Here is a 12735-nt window from a genome sequence, read left to right on the forward strand (position 1 = left end):
CACCACTGAGATGAGTCCCGTCCAGAGCCAGCTGTGCCTCGGCAGCCAGTCTCCCTGCTGCTGCCCGTCAACACATCCGACAAAAATCTCTGCAGATCTGATCTGATCTGCACGGATGGGCTGAGCGATCGGAGCACTTAGTTTCACAGTTTCTCAGAGAAATATCTAATGAGTTTGGAGTCATGTCTGTCTCTGTAAGTACACGTATTTCCTTTCTATGTGCATGGATTTATTTAAAAAATAATAAATAAAAAATGCCAATCTTTCTGTGGTGGACAGATGAGATTATAAATGACTGACATAAGCTGAAACATGACGGCCACTTTCTAGCTGTTGTAGATTTTCACTATATTTTTTAATGAGGATCCTTATTGCCTCCATTACTGTTTTGAGGGAGGGAGGGGAGCTCCCTCATGGCTCATTGGAGCCTCTCTGTCCCTGATGGGGGTTTAGTTTAGAAAATGAAAGGGGGTCTGACTCTCTGGCTTTGGGTTGGCAATTAAACCCTAAACAGCCAGGGACAGATGTGCCTCTCATCCCCTCCCCCTCCCTCTCATCTTGCTCATTAACATTAAGCTCCCGTGTCCATTTGATCATTGATCCACCTCCGACTGCTTCCCCTCTTCTCTTTTGGCCATCATTACTGACCCAGCTGGGGATTTTGAGATTGGGATTTTCTGTATGTGTGTGTGTGTGTGTGTGTGTGTGTGTGTGTGTGTGTGTGTGTATTTCTGTGCTTTGTGGTCCACCAATTCTCCTCCCTTTTCATTCAGATGTTCTGAACTCTTCACTATTCAGTGTCATTTCTCCTCATTTAATGGCTCTAAACAATCAACAAACTCTTTATGACTTGGCAGTACCATGTCAATATGACTCTGGGTTACTTCTCCACTTAAAATTAAATAATTATCACTAATTTAAAACGAGGGCAAAGAGATTTGGGATTGACCTTTTGAACCGTATTCAGACACTTCTGTTGGCAATTAGTGTGGTTCGAGGATGTTGTGTGAATTCGCACTGAGATTCCAACAGACAAATGTTTTTACCCACAACACTTGGCTCCAAGTCAAATCTTTCCTTCATCAATATGACCAAATGTTCCCAAGACAGATGCAAATTGACGGCTATTTTTTGTTCCCATGAAATGTCTAACTCTGCAAACAAACAAAAACTAAAAAACTTTGGTTAACAATTTCATGGTACATCTCTCATGCTGAAATTATCATACAAGTGGTTGAATTGAATATTTTTTATATTTACATTGAATATATTTCATTTGCCTTAATTAGCCTGTACAATGTAGTTGGGATTCATTTGAATTCTGAGAGCTTATAACCCCAGATCACAACAAAATAAATTTCAATCTGGAGTCAAATTTACTCTCTTAAAAGTCCGGTATGAAACAAGCAAAATATGGTGACACAATCAACTACTGCTCACTACCGCTTGTGGTGTAAACATGTGAGACAGGACAAACAGGTGTAACCGTATACTGCAGACTACAGCTCTTTTTCATTTTCTATTTGGTGTTTAAATTAGTGAATTAGTAAGTATTCAAAGTCCCCACTGTCAATCCTCTTCTTTTTCTAGACGGTTTTGGCTAAAGCCCTGTATGACAACACAGCAGAAAGCCCTGAGGAACTGGCTTTCCGAAAGGGCGACATCTTGATGGTTCTGGATCAAGAGAAGACTGGCGGGCCAGGCTGGTGGCAGTGCTCCCTGCATGGCAAACAGGGCATTGTTCCCGCCAATCGCCTCAAAATTTTGGAGACCGCTCCGCCGCCGGGCTCTGAGCCTGGTCCTGGACCGAAGGAAGACTCTGTGTACCTATCCCCTGGCCTTCCTTTGGCTCGGACTGCTTTCGGCGAAAGCACGGACGTTGCTGACGGAGTATACCTGTCGCCGTCTGCCACAGGCGAAGGTCGAGGCGGGGGAGTCGCGACTCGGACTGGAGAACTACGCAGAGTGGAGGCCGGCCGTCCGCGCTCACACTCGAGTTCTGGCACTCGCCCCAGACCGGACTGGGATATTGGTGTGACAGGACGGCCGCGATCTCCGTCTTTAAGGGGGCGTGGTTCAGAAATGTCTGGAACTCTTTACCAGAAGCCACTAAGTCCCATGCCTTCTGCAGCTCCGCATGCCAGGCAGCCTGGAGTTCTCCTGGCTTCAGAATCTGTTTACCTTTCTCCCAGTGGCGTCCCAAGGGCTACCGATGAACCAGAAGACACTACATACCTTGTTCCGAGAGACAAGCCAACAGTAGGACATTCAGACGACTGTTACTTGGTGCCCAAAGGGACGCCGCTTGCAAGCGATGATGTTTACCAGTCCCCAACAGGTGGTGGTGTGAGCAGTACTCTCTGCGCTAACGGCACCTCTGGGATCAGTGTTACACCACAGCCCAAAGCAAGTCAGGACACACCTGGGGTTTACCAAACACCAACCCCTGTCGGGTCAAACCTACATCGGCCACCCGCCACAGTTCTGGCTCACCAACACCCATCTTCGCTAACCTCTCCCCAAGCATCTCCCCGAACCTTGCTCAAGGGTCTTCCCCCAAACTCTGCAGCTGGAAGGGGCAAACCCGGTGCGGCTAGTCACCGGGGATCCTCTTTTTCAATCAGAGCAGGGCAAGTTAGGGCTCCGGGATCGCCAAACTTTGCCCGCAAACCTCCTCCACCAGCCCCTCCTGTGAGAGGGGTCACCAGGAAAGAAGCACAGCAAGCAACACCTCAATCAGTTGCCTCCATCCCCAAACCGATGGCTCAGGCAAGTCCCGCAGGCCAGCTGCAACCAGAGGACAAGCAAATCAGAACTCCCCAGGGTAATGGAGAAAAGATGAGCAACGGCCTGGATAGAAGCAGCGGAGTGCCGAACAAAACTGGAGAAAAGCAGGATTACTCGGATGCTGCAGATGACCAGGTAACATGTCTTTAAACTTACTTTTGTACCTTACATCAGTTTTTATGATGAATGATCTCATACAGCTTGATGTTGTCCTCTGCTGCCATGTTAGGTGTATGACACCCCTCCAAGTGTCAGGTGGCAGCAGCCGATCCAATCTACTCGCGTAGCGGATGTCGATGGCATTTATGACACCCCGCGCAGCGTCCAATCACAAGCTGACCCTGAGACAGAGGTAAAGCAAGCATTTAATTTCTGGTATGTGTCTTAAAAGACATGAAATAGCTTTGATGTTTTTAAAGAATCCGAAAATGCGACTAAAATCTTCTGTTAAATCCTGTTAATAATCCTTACCCTTACCTCCAACTGTAGAATGCCCCAACGGCCGTTTAAGGGAAAGTCAAAGCCAATTTTTCTATCATCTCATGGTTTTAAGTTATTTTAGTGAGACCCCCAGAGTAAGTATTGAGAATAACTGGAAGTTTCTAAAGCTGCATTGAACACTCAGCCCCTTCCGTATCTGTTGCTACACACTGCAAATGAGTGAACTGAAAGAAAACTGGTGCACTAAGACAGACAAACTTTGGTGTTTTTTAAAATATTTCAGTACACGTGATTGTGAAGCATGTAATCAGATAAAGTATGATTTAACAATATGCTAAGCAATTGTGAATAACATTATACCATAAAATCCTGGTTTTTACTGAGAATCTGAGACCAGTCTACACCTTAAGGAAACCTTGACCAAGTTTCCAACTGTCCACTAAACTACCCTCAAAAAGCAACGATTCCTTAATTTTATTTGCCATATATCCAACATCCCCAAAGAGACATTTGATACTTTCTGTAATTACATAAAATTCTGAAGTGGAAAGTCAGAGCTCCTCCACAGCTCAGAGTTCAGATTAAATATGGCTGCTGCTCATGGAAAACATTGTCTATTTCGCAGGAGTAAGTTATTTATTTGCACGTCTGATTTTTTTTTTGTTTTATTTAATAACAATAATAGCATTGTGCAATTTCTATATGTGAGCAAGTTCCTTCTGTGTTTTAAATACATAGAATAGAGGAAAATATGCCATTGCCCTGCACGGCTAACACCTGTTTGCACCACAAAAATGAGGAAATGCCAGTTGTTTTGTGACTTTCCAACTGTACGACGTCAAGCAATTTGTGATGCACCAATTAGGTTATTTATCGGCAAATACCAGTTTTCTTCAAAACCTGACCTATAATATATTCTGGTTAATTGAAGAATAAAAAAAATCGTCTGATTACATTCCCGGTCTCTGACTGATCGGTGCTTCCCAACAACTAACATTTCGAATCGTTACCAGACCAGAGATCACAACATAAGTAATCAGGTTCTGTTCAAACTTAAAAAAACTATAGAAAGTGTTGTATAAAACTGGGCTACTCTCAATTTTGGGGGTTTCCTATAACTTTGCCACTTTTCTTTTGATTTAGAACAACAGTTTAACTAGCTTGGAAATGGTTCGTGAAGGAATTGCTTCGATCGGCTGAGTTTTACAGGGGCTGCGAATGCAACTGCTGTATACGTAATCCTGATAGTTTTGTGACATTCGTTGAAGTCATTAGTTTAGAAATTATTGTAAGCTGCGGTATTACTCTGGAATTCATGTCTATACAAGCTCAGTGGGTTGTGAATGCGAGAGATAACTATCACATACCCTGTCACTATTTCTTCCCACATACCACCATTAGTCTGCCTCCCTGCCCCCCTCTAAGGCGGGGCCACACCTGTCTCTGTCGGCTGGGGAAGCCTGTCTATCCAGTCCAAATGTTGTTACTATTTTCTCCCAGTCACACCCATGTGTGAGGGCCGTTCTACGGTTGTCCCACCACCAGCACTACCACCACCCTGACCACAGTGGCCTCCCCTTTAATCTTAGCTTAGAATGTGTGCCAGCTGTTGGACTGTTTTTCCCCTTTTGTCCCGATCCTCCCTGGTCCCAAATGCAATTACAGACACAGTTTCTTGCTGTTATTGGGTGTACAAAAATGAGTGGTCAATAATTAAATAGGTCAGTAATTCCAAATGCTGTATATATTTGCTGATCTTTGTGTGATTTCCTTTTTTTTTTTTTTGCTCATTTCAATTTTATTCTAGACTTTTTGATAATCAAAAGTGCAGTATTTTACTCATTTAACGGCACAAGCTCCATCTAAAAGTGCAGTTAGGGTGAGTTTTGGTGAAGTAAATTAAAATAGCAATATTCTAAAACCTTTCCACTTCTCATGGTTGTGTTCCCGTACAATTCAACTAAAAACAACAAAATCTGTTGGGAGGGAAAAAGGTTAAAAGACAACAACAACAAAAAAAAAAACAATTATTTGATTGCATAAATGTGCGTCCTCTTAAGTTAACACTTTGTTGACGCACTTTTTGATTTTATTTTATCTCTCAACCTTCCTGAGTTCACAGCTGCCCTCGGGTATAGTGCATGTGGTTAACCTGAAATAAAGTTCAGCACTGTCTTGTATCCTTTTGTCAAACCCATGGTGTACAGACAGGTTACGTAAGCTTAAAGGAGCTCATTGTTCAAAAGTATCTGCTGAGCAGCGATAAATAAAGACCCGCTCACATCAATTTTAAACAGTTTTATAACCAGGAGCAACCAGGAACATCTTGTAAGTGTTGGCTGTGCTTCACACCTGACAGCAATCACCTCTGCTCTCCATATGTCCGGACTAAGAACGTTACATCCAGGCTTACGTGGCTAAAACCGTCCAAAACAATGTGGTTTAATGTGTTATGGTCAGATAGCAAAACTTTGTCTCTGGAACAACACAAACAAACGTACTAATGGGGCAACTTTTCCTCAAATGGATACAATTCAGTTTTGACTGAGCATTCAGGTATCTGCTTGGATAACAAGACGATAATCAACACCAGAATGACTTCACCAGGAGAAAAATGTCAGAACGACCTGACAATGATCCAGATCTGAATTTAACACAAAGTCTAAGGAGTACCGTGAAGAGGCTGCGGCAAGACATAGCCGCAGAGTCTGATAGATTTAGGGGATGCTTACAGGGCTTAGAGAGGAAATATTGCCTAGTGAGGATGTGGCCTGCAGATAGACTCCTATTAAAGTTTTAGATTGAGGGTGTGCACACTTGTATAACCAGATTGTTGCTGCTTTCTTTTATGTATTTTTCTCACCAGCAGATTAATTTTCTTAGTGGTGTTGGTAAGAAGTTCTCAAATGCATATTGTTTGAGAGAAAACATCATCCTATCACATTCTCCGAGAATTTTCATTTAACTTTTCCTCATTTCCACAGTTACAAAGTAAAAGGAATATGAATTTGGTGAAAATGTGTTGCTTTCGCCACTTGTAGGTCTATGACGTCCCCACAATCACTCTGATCAAACCCGCGGCAGACATAAAGCCTGAAGAAGATGAGGACGAAGTCTACAGTGTCCCCACTCTTCCAGGTGTCCCTCTGGTGCTGGCTGAGTCCACCGGCAGCCTCCCCACTGAGGACATCTCGCACGTTGGACAGGTCTGTTTTGTCCCGGGACCCGACAAGCGAGCCAGCGGCGGAGATCAGAAACAAGACTCCACTGAGGTTGACTGTGGGATCTACGACATGCCCTCCCTGACCATTGAAGTGCTTCCCCATTCGTGCTCGTCGTCCTCCTCCGCCTCCACTCGCCGCCACTCTGTTTCCAGCAACGGCTCCGGCGACGTCCAGTGGAAAGCTTCGCTGTTGAACCTCGTCCACTCGCTGCTGGGCACCGCCTCGTCCCTGTCCTCGCGGGACCTGGCTACGTCTCTGGCTGAGATCCTGTCCACCTGGAAGGCCAGCCACGCAGGTGACCCACCGCCGCCTCTCCAGCAAGCCTGGGTTCGGCTTTCGGACGTGCTTCCGGCGTTGTCCGCCATCGGGAACGCTCCTCCAAACGAGGGGCTCTTATCGCTGGTCCAGCGCTCTCTAGAGGAGTCCGCCCTCCTCCTGCAGGCTCAAGGGCGACCTCGTCTGTCTTCCCAGGAATCTCTGTCTCGCAGGCCCTTGCCAGCGCTCCCGGTGCCTGATGGGAAGTCATGCGGCGGTGGAATGGGTTCTCGTAAAGGCAGCTGGATCCAAGAACGGCCCCTTCCTCCCACCCCTCAGCCTATGTTTCCTTTGACTCCATCTCCGGCCTGCGTCACCCTAACGATGGGCCCCGTTAACGGAGAAGAGGACCCTAGCAACGAGTATGCAGGGATTGGCTTGACCCCAATCCCAGCCCCGGTTCCTTCAGGAGACAGTGTTGGATATGTCAAGCTGCAGGTCAGTCCAACGGTCACTGTTTATGAGCGAAGAAGTATTCATGGTCACCACTGACGGTTCTTTGTTCCTCATGCCAGGGTAAACCAGATCTTCTTCCCGATGTCCTCTCTGAGAACAGACAAACTTTCACCGGAGAACAAAGGGTGAGTAATCTCCACAATGTTAATCACCTCCACATGCAGTCCTGTGGAACAAGGAAGTACGCTGTGGTTCGGTTGTGGTTTTACTAATTGAAAAAGTCTTTTGGTCTTCACTAAGTCATGGCAATTAGAGAAATATTGCAAATTAGTTGTTAACTGCGAACTCTCTCTCTCGAGTTCTCACCGCTGCATATCAGTCACGTTTAGGTCTAGACTTTGACTCATTCACTAGAAAACCTTAATTATGTTCTTTTTTAGCCCCTCTGTTGTATATTTGCAGTGATGTTTAGTGTGAGTCCCCTGTTGCACGACCCACTTTGGACAAACTCCCTTTGCTGGCCTCATGCTTGACTGTAGAACTTTGGCATGGAGCAGAGTTCATAGGTGACTCAATGACCAGAAGGTACAAGCTCAAATCAAAACCCCTCCACTAGTGCGCTTGACGGTGGGTATGGATCGTTGCCCTCTTATGCTTGTTTAGTTTGGATAGGATGGTGCATTATGCCCAAAGATCTTGTCTTGGGTCTCTTCTGTCAGAAACACATTGTTCCAGAAGTAATGTTGGAGTCATTCTGTCATATTCTTTAGAAAGAATAAACTTTCTGCTTTCAGCAAATCTTTTTTTTTTCAATGTCATACTTCAACGTACCAACTCCGGCCTGCGGATCCAGAGAGCTTAGCAAAGTCAGAGCTCGGGGTGAATTTCCTGGGAAATGCAGTCCGTGGAAGATTGGTCTCAAGTGTTTCCCCGCTTGAGAAAAAAAATCTTTCTCACTGTGGGAGTAAAGGACTTTAAATGTAGGTCTTCCCACAGATTGACGGCCAGCAACAGGTGCTTTGGTGAAGTCACTGTTGACAACTTTCCACCTTCGCGCTGTGTTGACAAACTGCCAATGCTGCTGTTTTTATAGAGGCAACCACACCTGCAGCTGATCAGCAAGACCTGGATACAACTTTCCCTTTTAAAAAAAAAATAAAAATATGGAAGCAGCAGAGGTGCCCTTTTCTTTTCCTTGTGTTTTCTTCTACTCTGTCTTTATTTTTCCCTTGCATTTCGAAAGTGTAGGATCTATTGTGTCTTTGTGCAGTTGAGAGTAGATTTTATTCACTTGAAGATTTTTTTTTATTATGACTTGATATGTAAACTTTTAAAGCTGGAGTGCACTTTCTGTCTTTTTTCCCATGACGGTACCACGCTCCCTCTGCCTGCGGTCACAGATGATTTATGCGCAAACAGCAGCTCCACTCGGATAAGTCACTTATTCACTCTGAGTTGACAGTGCGCTCTGTTCACTAGTAAGCACTGTGACTCATTAATCCAGCTAGCTGTAGCCGTTTGCCTCCCAATTCAGCGCGCGAAGACTCGCTTTGCTTCGCGCTGGCCTTCGCAGCCCTGTCTATCGCTGTCGAAAGTGTACACACAGACATTAGAAACCGTAATTAGTCACTCCAGCGTCAGACTCTGAGGTCTTGTTGTGCTGCACCAAACTGAAGTCACGTCTTCTGTGCAGCAGTCTGCATTTTTCCTGCTCCTTGCAGGGTTCCCTTGTCATCGCGGCTCAGACGAAAAACAAGAGTCCGCTTGTGAGTCCCAACAATCTGGCCTCACATAGTAAGGAGGCCGTAGGACAATAAGTGCCAGAAAGCACAGTCCTTCCTTCAGCAGCGTCTCTTGTTTTTGATATACTGCGCCGAGTTGTGCGCTTCACTCCGACTTTTCAAACCGTGGAGTTGTCCTACACTTTAAGGCAGGTCCCAATAACTGAGTGTGCCTTAAATAATAGTACTTGTGCTATAATTTTGAGAAATAATTGGGACTGTGTCGTATGACCTTGTTTAGGGATGGATCATTTTCTGGGCTGCTGTTTCCACACTGGAATCTGAATCTGTGCTGCCTTTTCGTTTTTGTTGTGTCCTCTGCTGTGGTTGTTTTAGATGTTATAATCATTTCTCTCTTTTTTCACACCTTGGTTGACTAAGCGACCAAGAAAAGGTATAAAAGTAAGAAGACAATGGTAATAGCCTTTTTTGTGCCTCAGTCTGGACTCTCATTAGGGTTGTTTTTATTTCTTCATTGCTCTTTCCCCAAATCATATGTTCCAACAATTTATTGAAATCTGGAATGGCTTTAATTTATCCACATTTTGCCAAGTAAAAACCGTAAACTTTAATTTATTTGAATAGAATTTTATGTAATGGAACAAAACAGGATAGCGCATGTGGAAGGAATATAATACCTGATTGTAAAATTCTCACTGATGAAAATCTTATAAGTGTGGCATGTTGTTTTAATAGCACGTTTTACGGAGCGTCTCTGTTGTTTGTTTGCAGTCTAGAGACTGAAATCTTTGCCTGTGCTAATTTGTAAAATAGCTCAACCTCAGAGAGCGCAAGAGACATTGATTTTCAAGTCCTGCCCCATTTTCTCAATCATGTTTATGTGCTGGTATTTTGCCCATACCAGCACATAAATGTGCTTTGATCTAAACTTTTTCATTAAAGGTGTTTCTGTATGTCTGGGGTTGTTGTCCTTCTCGAATGCTCTGGTTGATATCGATGCACCAATATCTTTAAAAAGCCTGACCTGCAAAGTCGCTAAATATAAATCATCAAAGTATCGACCAGTTTCCCAAATTATTGGTACACGCCTACTGATCGGTACTCTCCTCGGATTATTTGTAAAACTTTGAAAACCCTATGCATCATGTTTGTTCTACTTCATATATATATGAAAAAAAGAGCCTTAAAAATGCATTCAAGTTTGCAGAAGCAATGCAAAAAACTTGAAAGAGTGTAAATACTCTCTCGAGACATAGCGAGTTGAAGTCTTCTCGTCCGTGTCTCTCGTTTCCACCCCTCACCGTTGCGTTTCCCCCGTGCAGCTGACTCCCTCGCCTCCTCTGCCGGTGGCCCTCTCCCTGGAGGACTCGGAGCTTCTCTCCTTCTACTCCTCTCAGAGCTTCGCCCACCTCTCCTGCCTCGCCGACGCCATCAACGTGCTCGACAGCAGCGTGCACGGCAACCAGCCGCCGCGCATCTTCGTCGCCAGGGGGAAGAGCCTCATTGTGACCGCGCACAAGCTGGTGTTCATCGGGGACACTCTGTCTCGCCTCCTGACCTCCGCCGACCTCCGGGCCAAGGTAGGCTCCCTCTCTTCCGAATCTTCCCGTTGTAAAAACGCTCGAACCGAACCGAACCGGAGCAAACGTCGCCTCCTTCCTCCGTTTCAGATCACCACTTCCGGAGGGAGGCTCTGCCAGGTGCTGAAGGCGGTCGTCGTGGCGACGAAGGGAGCAGCACAAAACTACCCGTCGACGACCGCCACCCAGGAGATGATGGACCGCGTCACCGAGCTCTACCAGCAAGCCGCCGGCTTCTCCACTCTGCTGCAGCGTCTGGCTGGAATATCGTCGTGATATTTCATTTCGCTTGTACAAACACTACACCTGTATTTTAGTGTTGAAATGCCTTATTTGTCTTTAAACTATTATATTTCCATACCTTCGTCTGTGAGGGGAAGCCATACCCTGAACCACGTGTTTATCCACACTGCAGCTGTTGCTCAGCTGGGGTTTTTTATTGCATTGAGTCTTTCTACAAAGAGTGTGTGCGTGTGTTTTTTGCTTTTTTTTTTCTTTTTATGTCCGTTTGTATACTGACGTTTTTGCTTTGATGGCAGACACTCTTGTTTCTTTTTTTTTTTTAAGTGTTAACTTATTGAATATTGAAATCCCTGTGAGGTTGAAGCAGTCCTTGTGGACCTGTTATTTTGGGAGCTTTGCTTTAATGCGCTTGCCACATTTCCTTTTCCTCACACATGATAGCTGTTTCTCTTCCTTCCTCTATTTATTTAGCAAGCCCCTGCTCCGAAAATAGTCCAAAAAGAAGGCCTTTTATTCCGGTTCTGGCCTTCCTTTGTACAATGATACCCGATGGGCCTTTTCCTTTTTTCCCCCCCCATCGCTCTGAAAGCATGTTGACTTTTGTATTTCAAAGCAAGCACTGAAAGGAAAGTTTACCTACGTCTTGACACGTGGAGCAGTAGTAGGTCCGTTTCCATTAGAGAGCAAAGGCAGTGCTCACGATTCCCACATTTGCAAGATGCATCACTCGACACATTCTTCGGTTCACCGTTATGCAGGTTATCACAGTTTCTGAGAAGTCACTGAATGCCAGAGAATGACTAATGGTGGTTCAGTGAGAAATTACCTAATCCTGTTCTTTCCCACAGTGATGTGGAAGTATAAGGAACCTGCTGACCGAGTTCACCTGTTGGAACACGTCTCGTTTGGATGTGCACCTTCGCATGACTTCTGCTTTGTGTTTAATCTTCTTACTTCTAAGATGCCTACCAATGATTCGTACTTCAGTAGATTTAAACAGCCAGGCTGAGACCTTATTTCACTTCAGGATGTGTACATTTTTTACATCTAAAACCTGACTGTTGCAATGGTTAATGTGACATTGACCTGACTCAGTGAAAACTGCAGCATAAATCACACTTTGTCATTAGACCTAAAAAAACAAAAAAGAACAGACGTGTTTTTGAACACTAGTATCTGTATGCTTACACTAATCGTCATTCTGAGTACTTTTTGGCACATCTTATACATGCTAGCTACTAATTTATGCAACTAAACGAAGTCAGCACAAAAGGGCTTAAACTTAGAATATAGTTTTAACTTTTTTTCCCCAAGATTATTTTAAATAGTCCTTTATACAACTTGACTTTATTCTGCAATATCTGATCCGAATCAGCAGGGTTTTCATAGGTTTTGTTTTTCTTAAGGACTGTGATTTTATTGTCTTGTTCACCCGCGCCACCTTGTGGTATCCTGAAGTATTGCATAAAAACTATCTACTTCCCTAGTTTTATGTTTGAGGATTTTGATCGATAGTTATAACCATATTGTTCACCCTTTTTGTTCTGGACATTCTTGTTTGTATGATTTTGATTTGCTTCATTTTTATATATGCAAATCCTTCATCTGGAATACTTGAGCAGTGGATTGCAATGCTACAATGTCTTTTTTTTTAAATCAATATTTTACATAATACAGGTATGGCAATTTTTCTTTTTTTACAGGTTTTTTCATCGATAAGAAACCCTCTTTTTCGACCACTACATTTGCTGTATGTCTTTTGTATTTCTGTTCAGAATACAGAAAGAATTTTGAAACAAAAACAAACGTGTTTTCTTGGAAGAATTTATATTTAAATGTGTATTTTACGTCTTATTCAAATTTTGTTAATAAGGGTGTTATTTATTGGTTATTTCCGTAAAGCAGTATAAATCCTAATAAAGTCACCTTTTCTGAATAAACCTTGAGAAATCGCACGGCTCGGGACTGCTGAGCCCTGCCACTTTATTTTTTTTAGCGTTCCGGACA

The 12735-nt window shown here is 44.1% G+C and overlaps 1 protein-coding gene across 1 annotated transcript; it reads left to right on the top strand.

Annotated features, from left to right (window-relative positions):
* The first annotated feature begins 59 nt into the window (after nucleotides 1-59).
* On the top strand, nucleotides 60-12668 carry efs (embryonal Fyn-associated substrate). The gene is made up of 7 exons (XM_014988873.2): nucleotides 60-194; nucleotides 1591-2922; nucleotides 3017-3139; nucleotides 6270-7205; nucleotides 7283-7348; nucleotides 10228-10485; nucleotides 10576-12668. Exons 1-7 carry the CDS (start codon nucleotides 183-185, stop codon nucleotides 10759-10761), a joined length of 2913 nt encoding a protein of 970 aa, XP_014844359.2. The 5' UTR covers nucleotides 60-182; the 3' UTR covers nucleotides 10762-12668.
* The last annotated feature ends 67 nt before the right edge of the window (nucleotides 12669-12735 follow it).

Source organism: Poecilia mexicana, unplaced genomic scaffold, assembly GCF_051168715.1.
Source record: "Poecilia mexicana isolate PSO_F unplaced genomic scaffold, ASM5116871v1 scaffold_18, whole genome shotgun sequence".
NCBI lineage: Eukaryota > Metazoa > Chordata > Actinopteri > Cyprinodontiformes > Poeciliidae > Poecilia > Poecilia mexicana.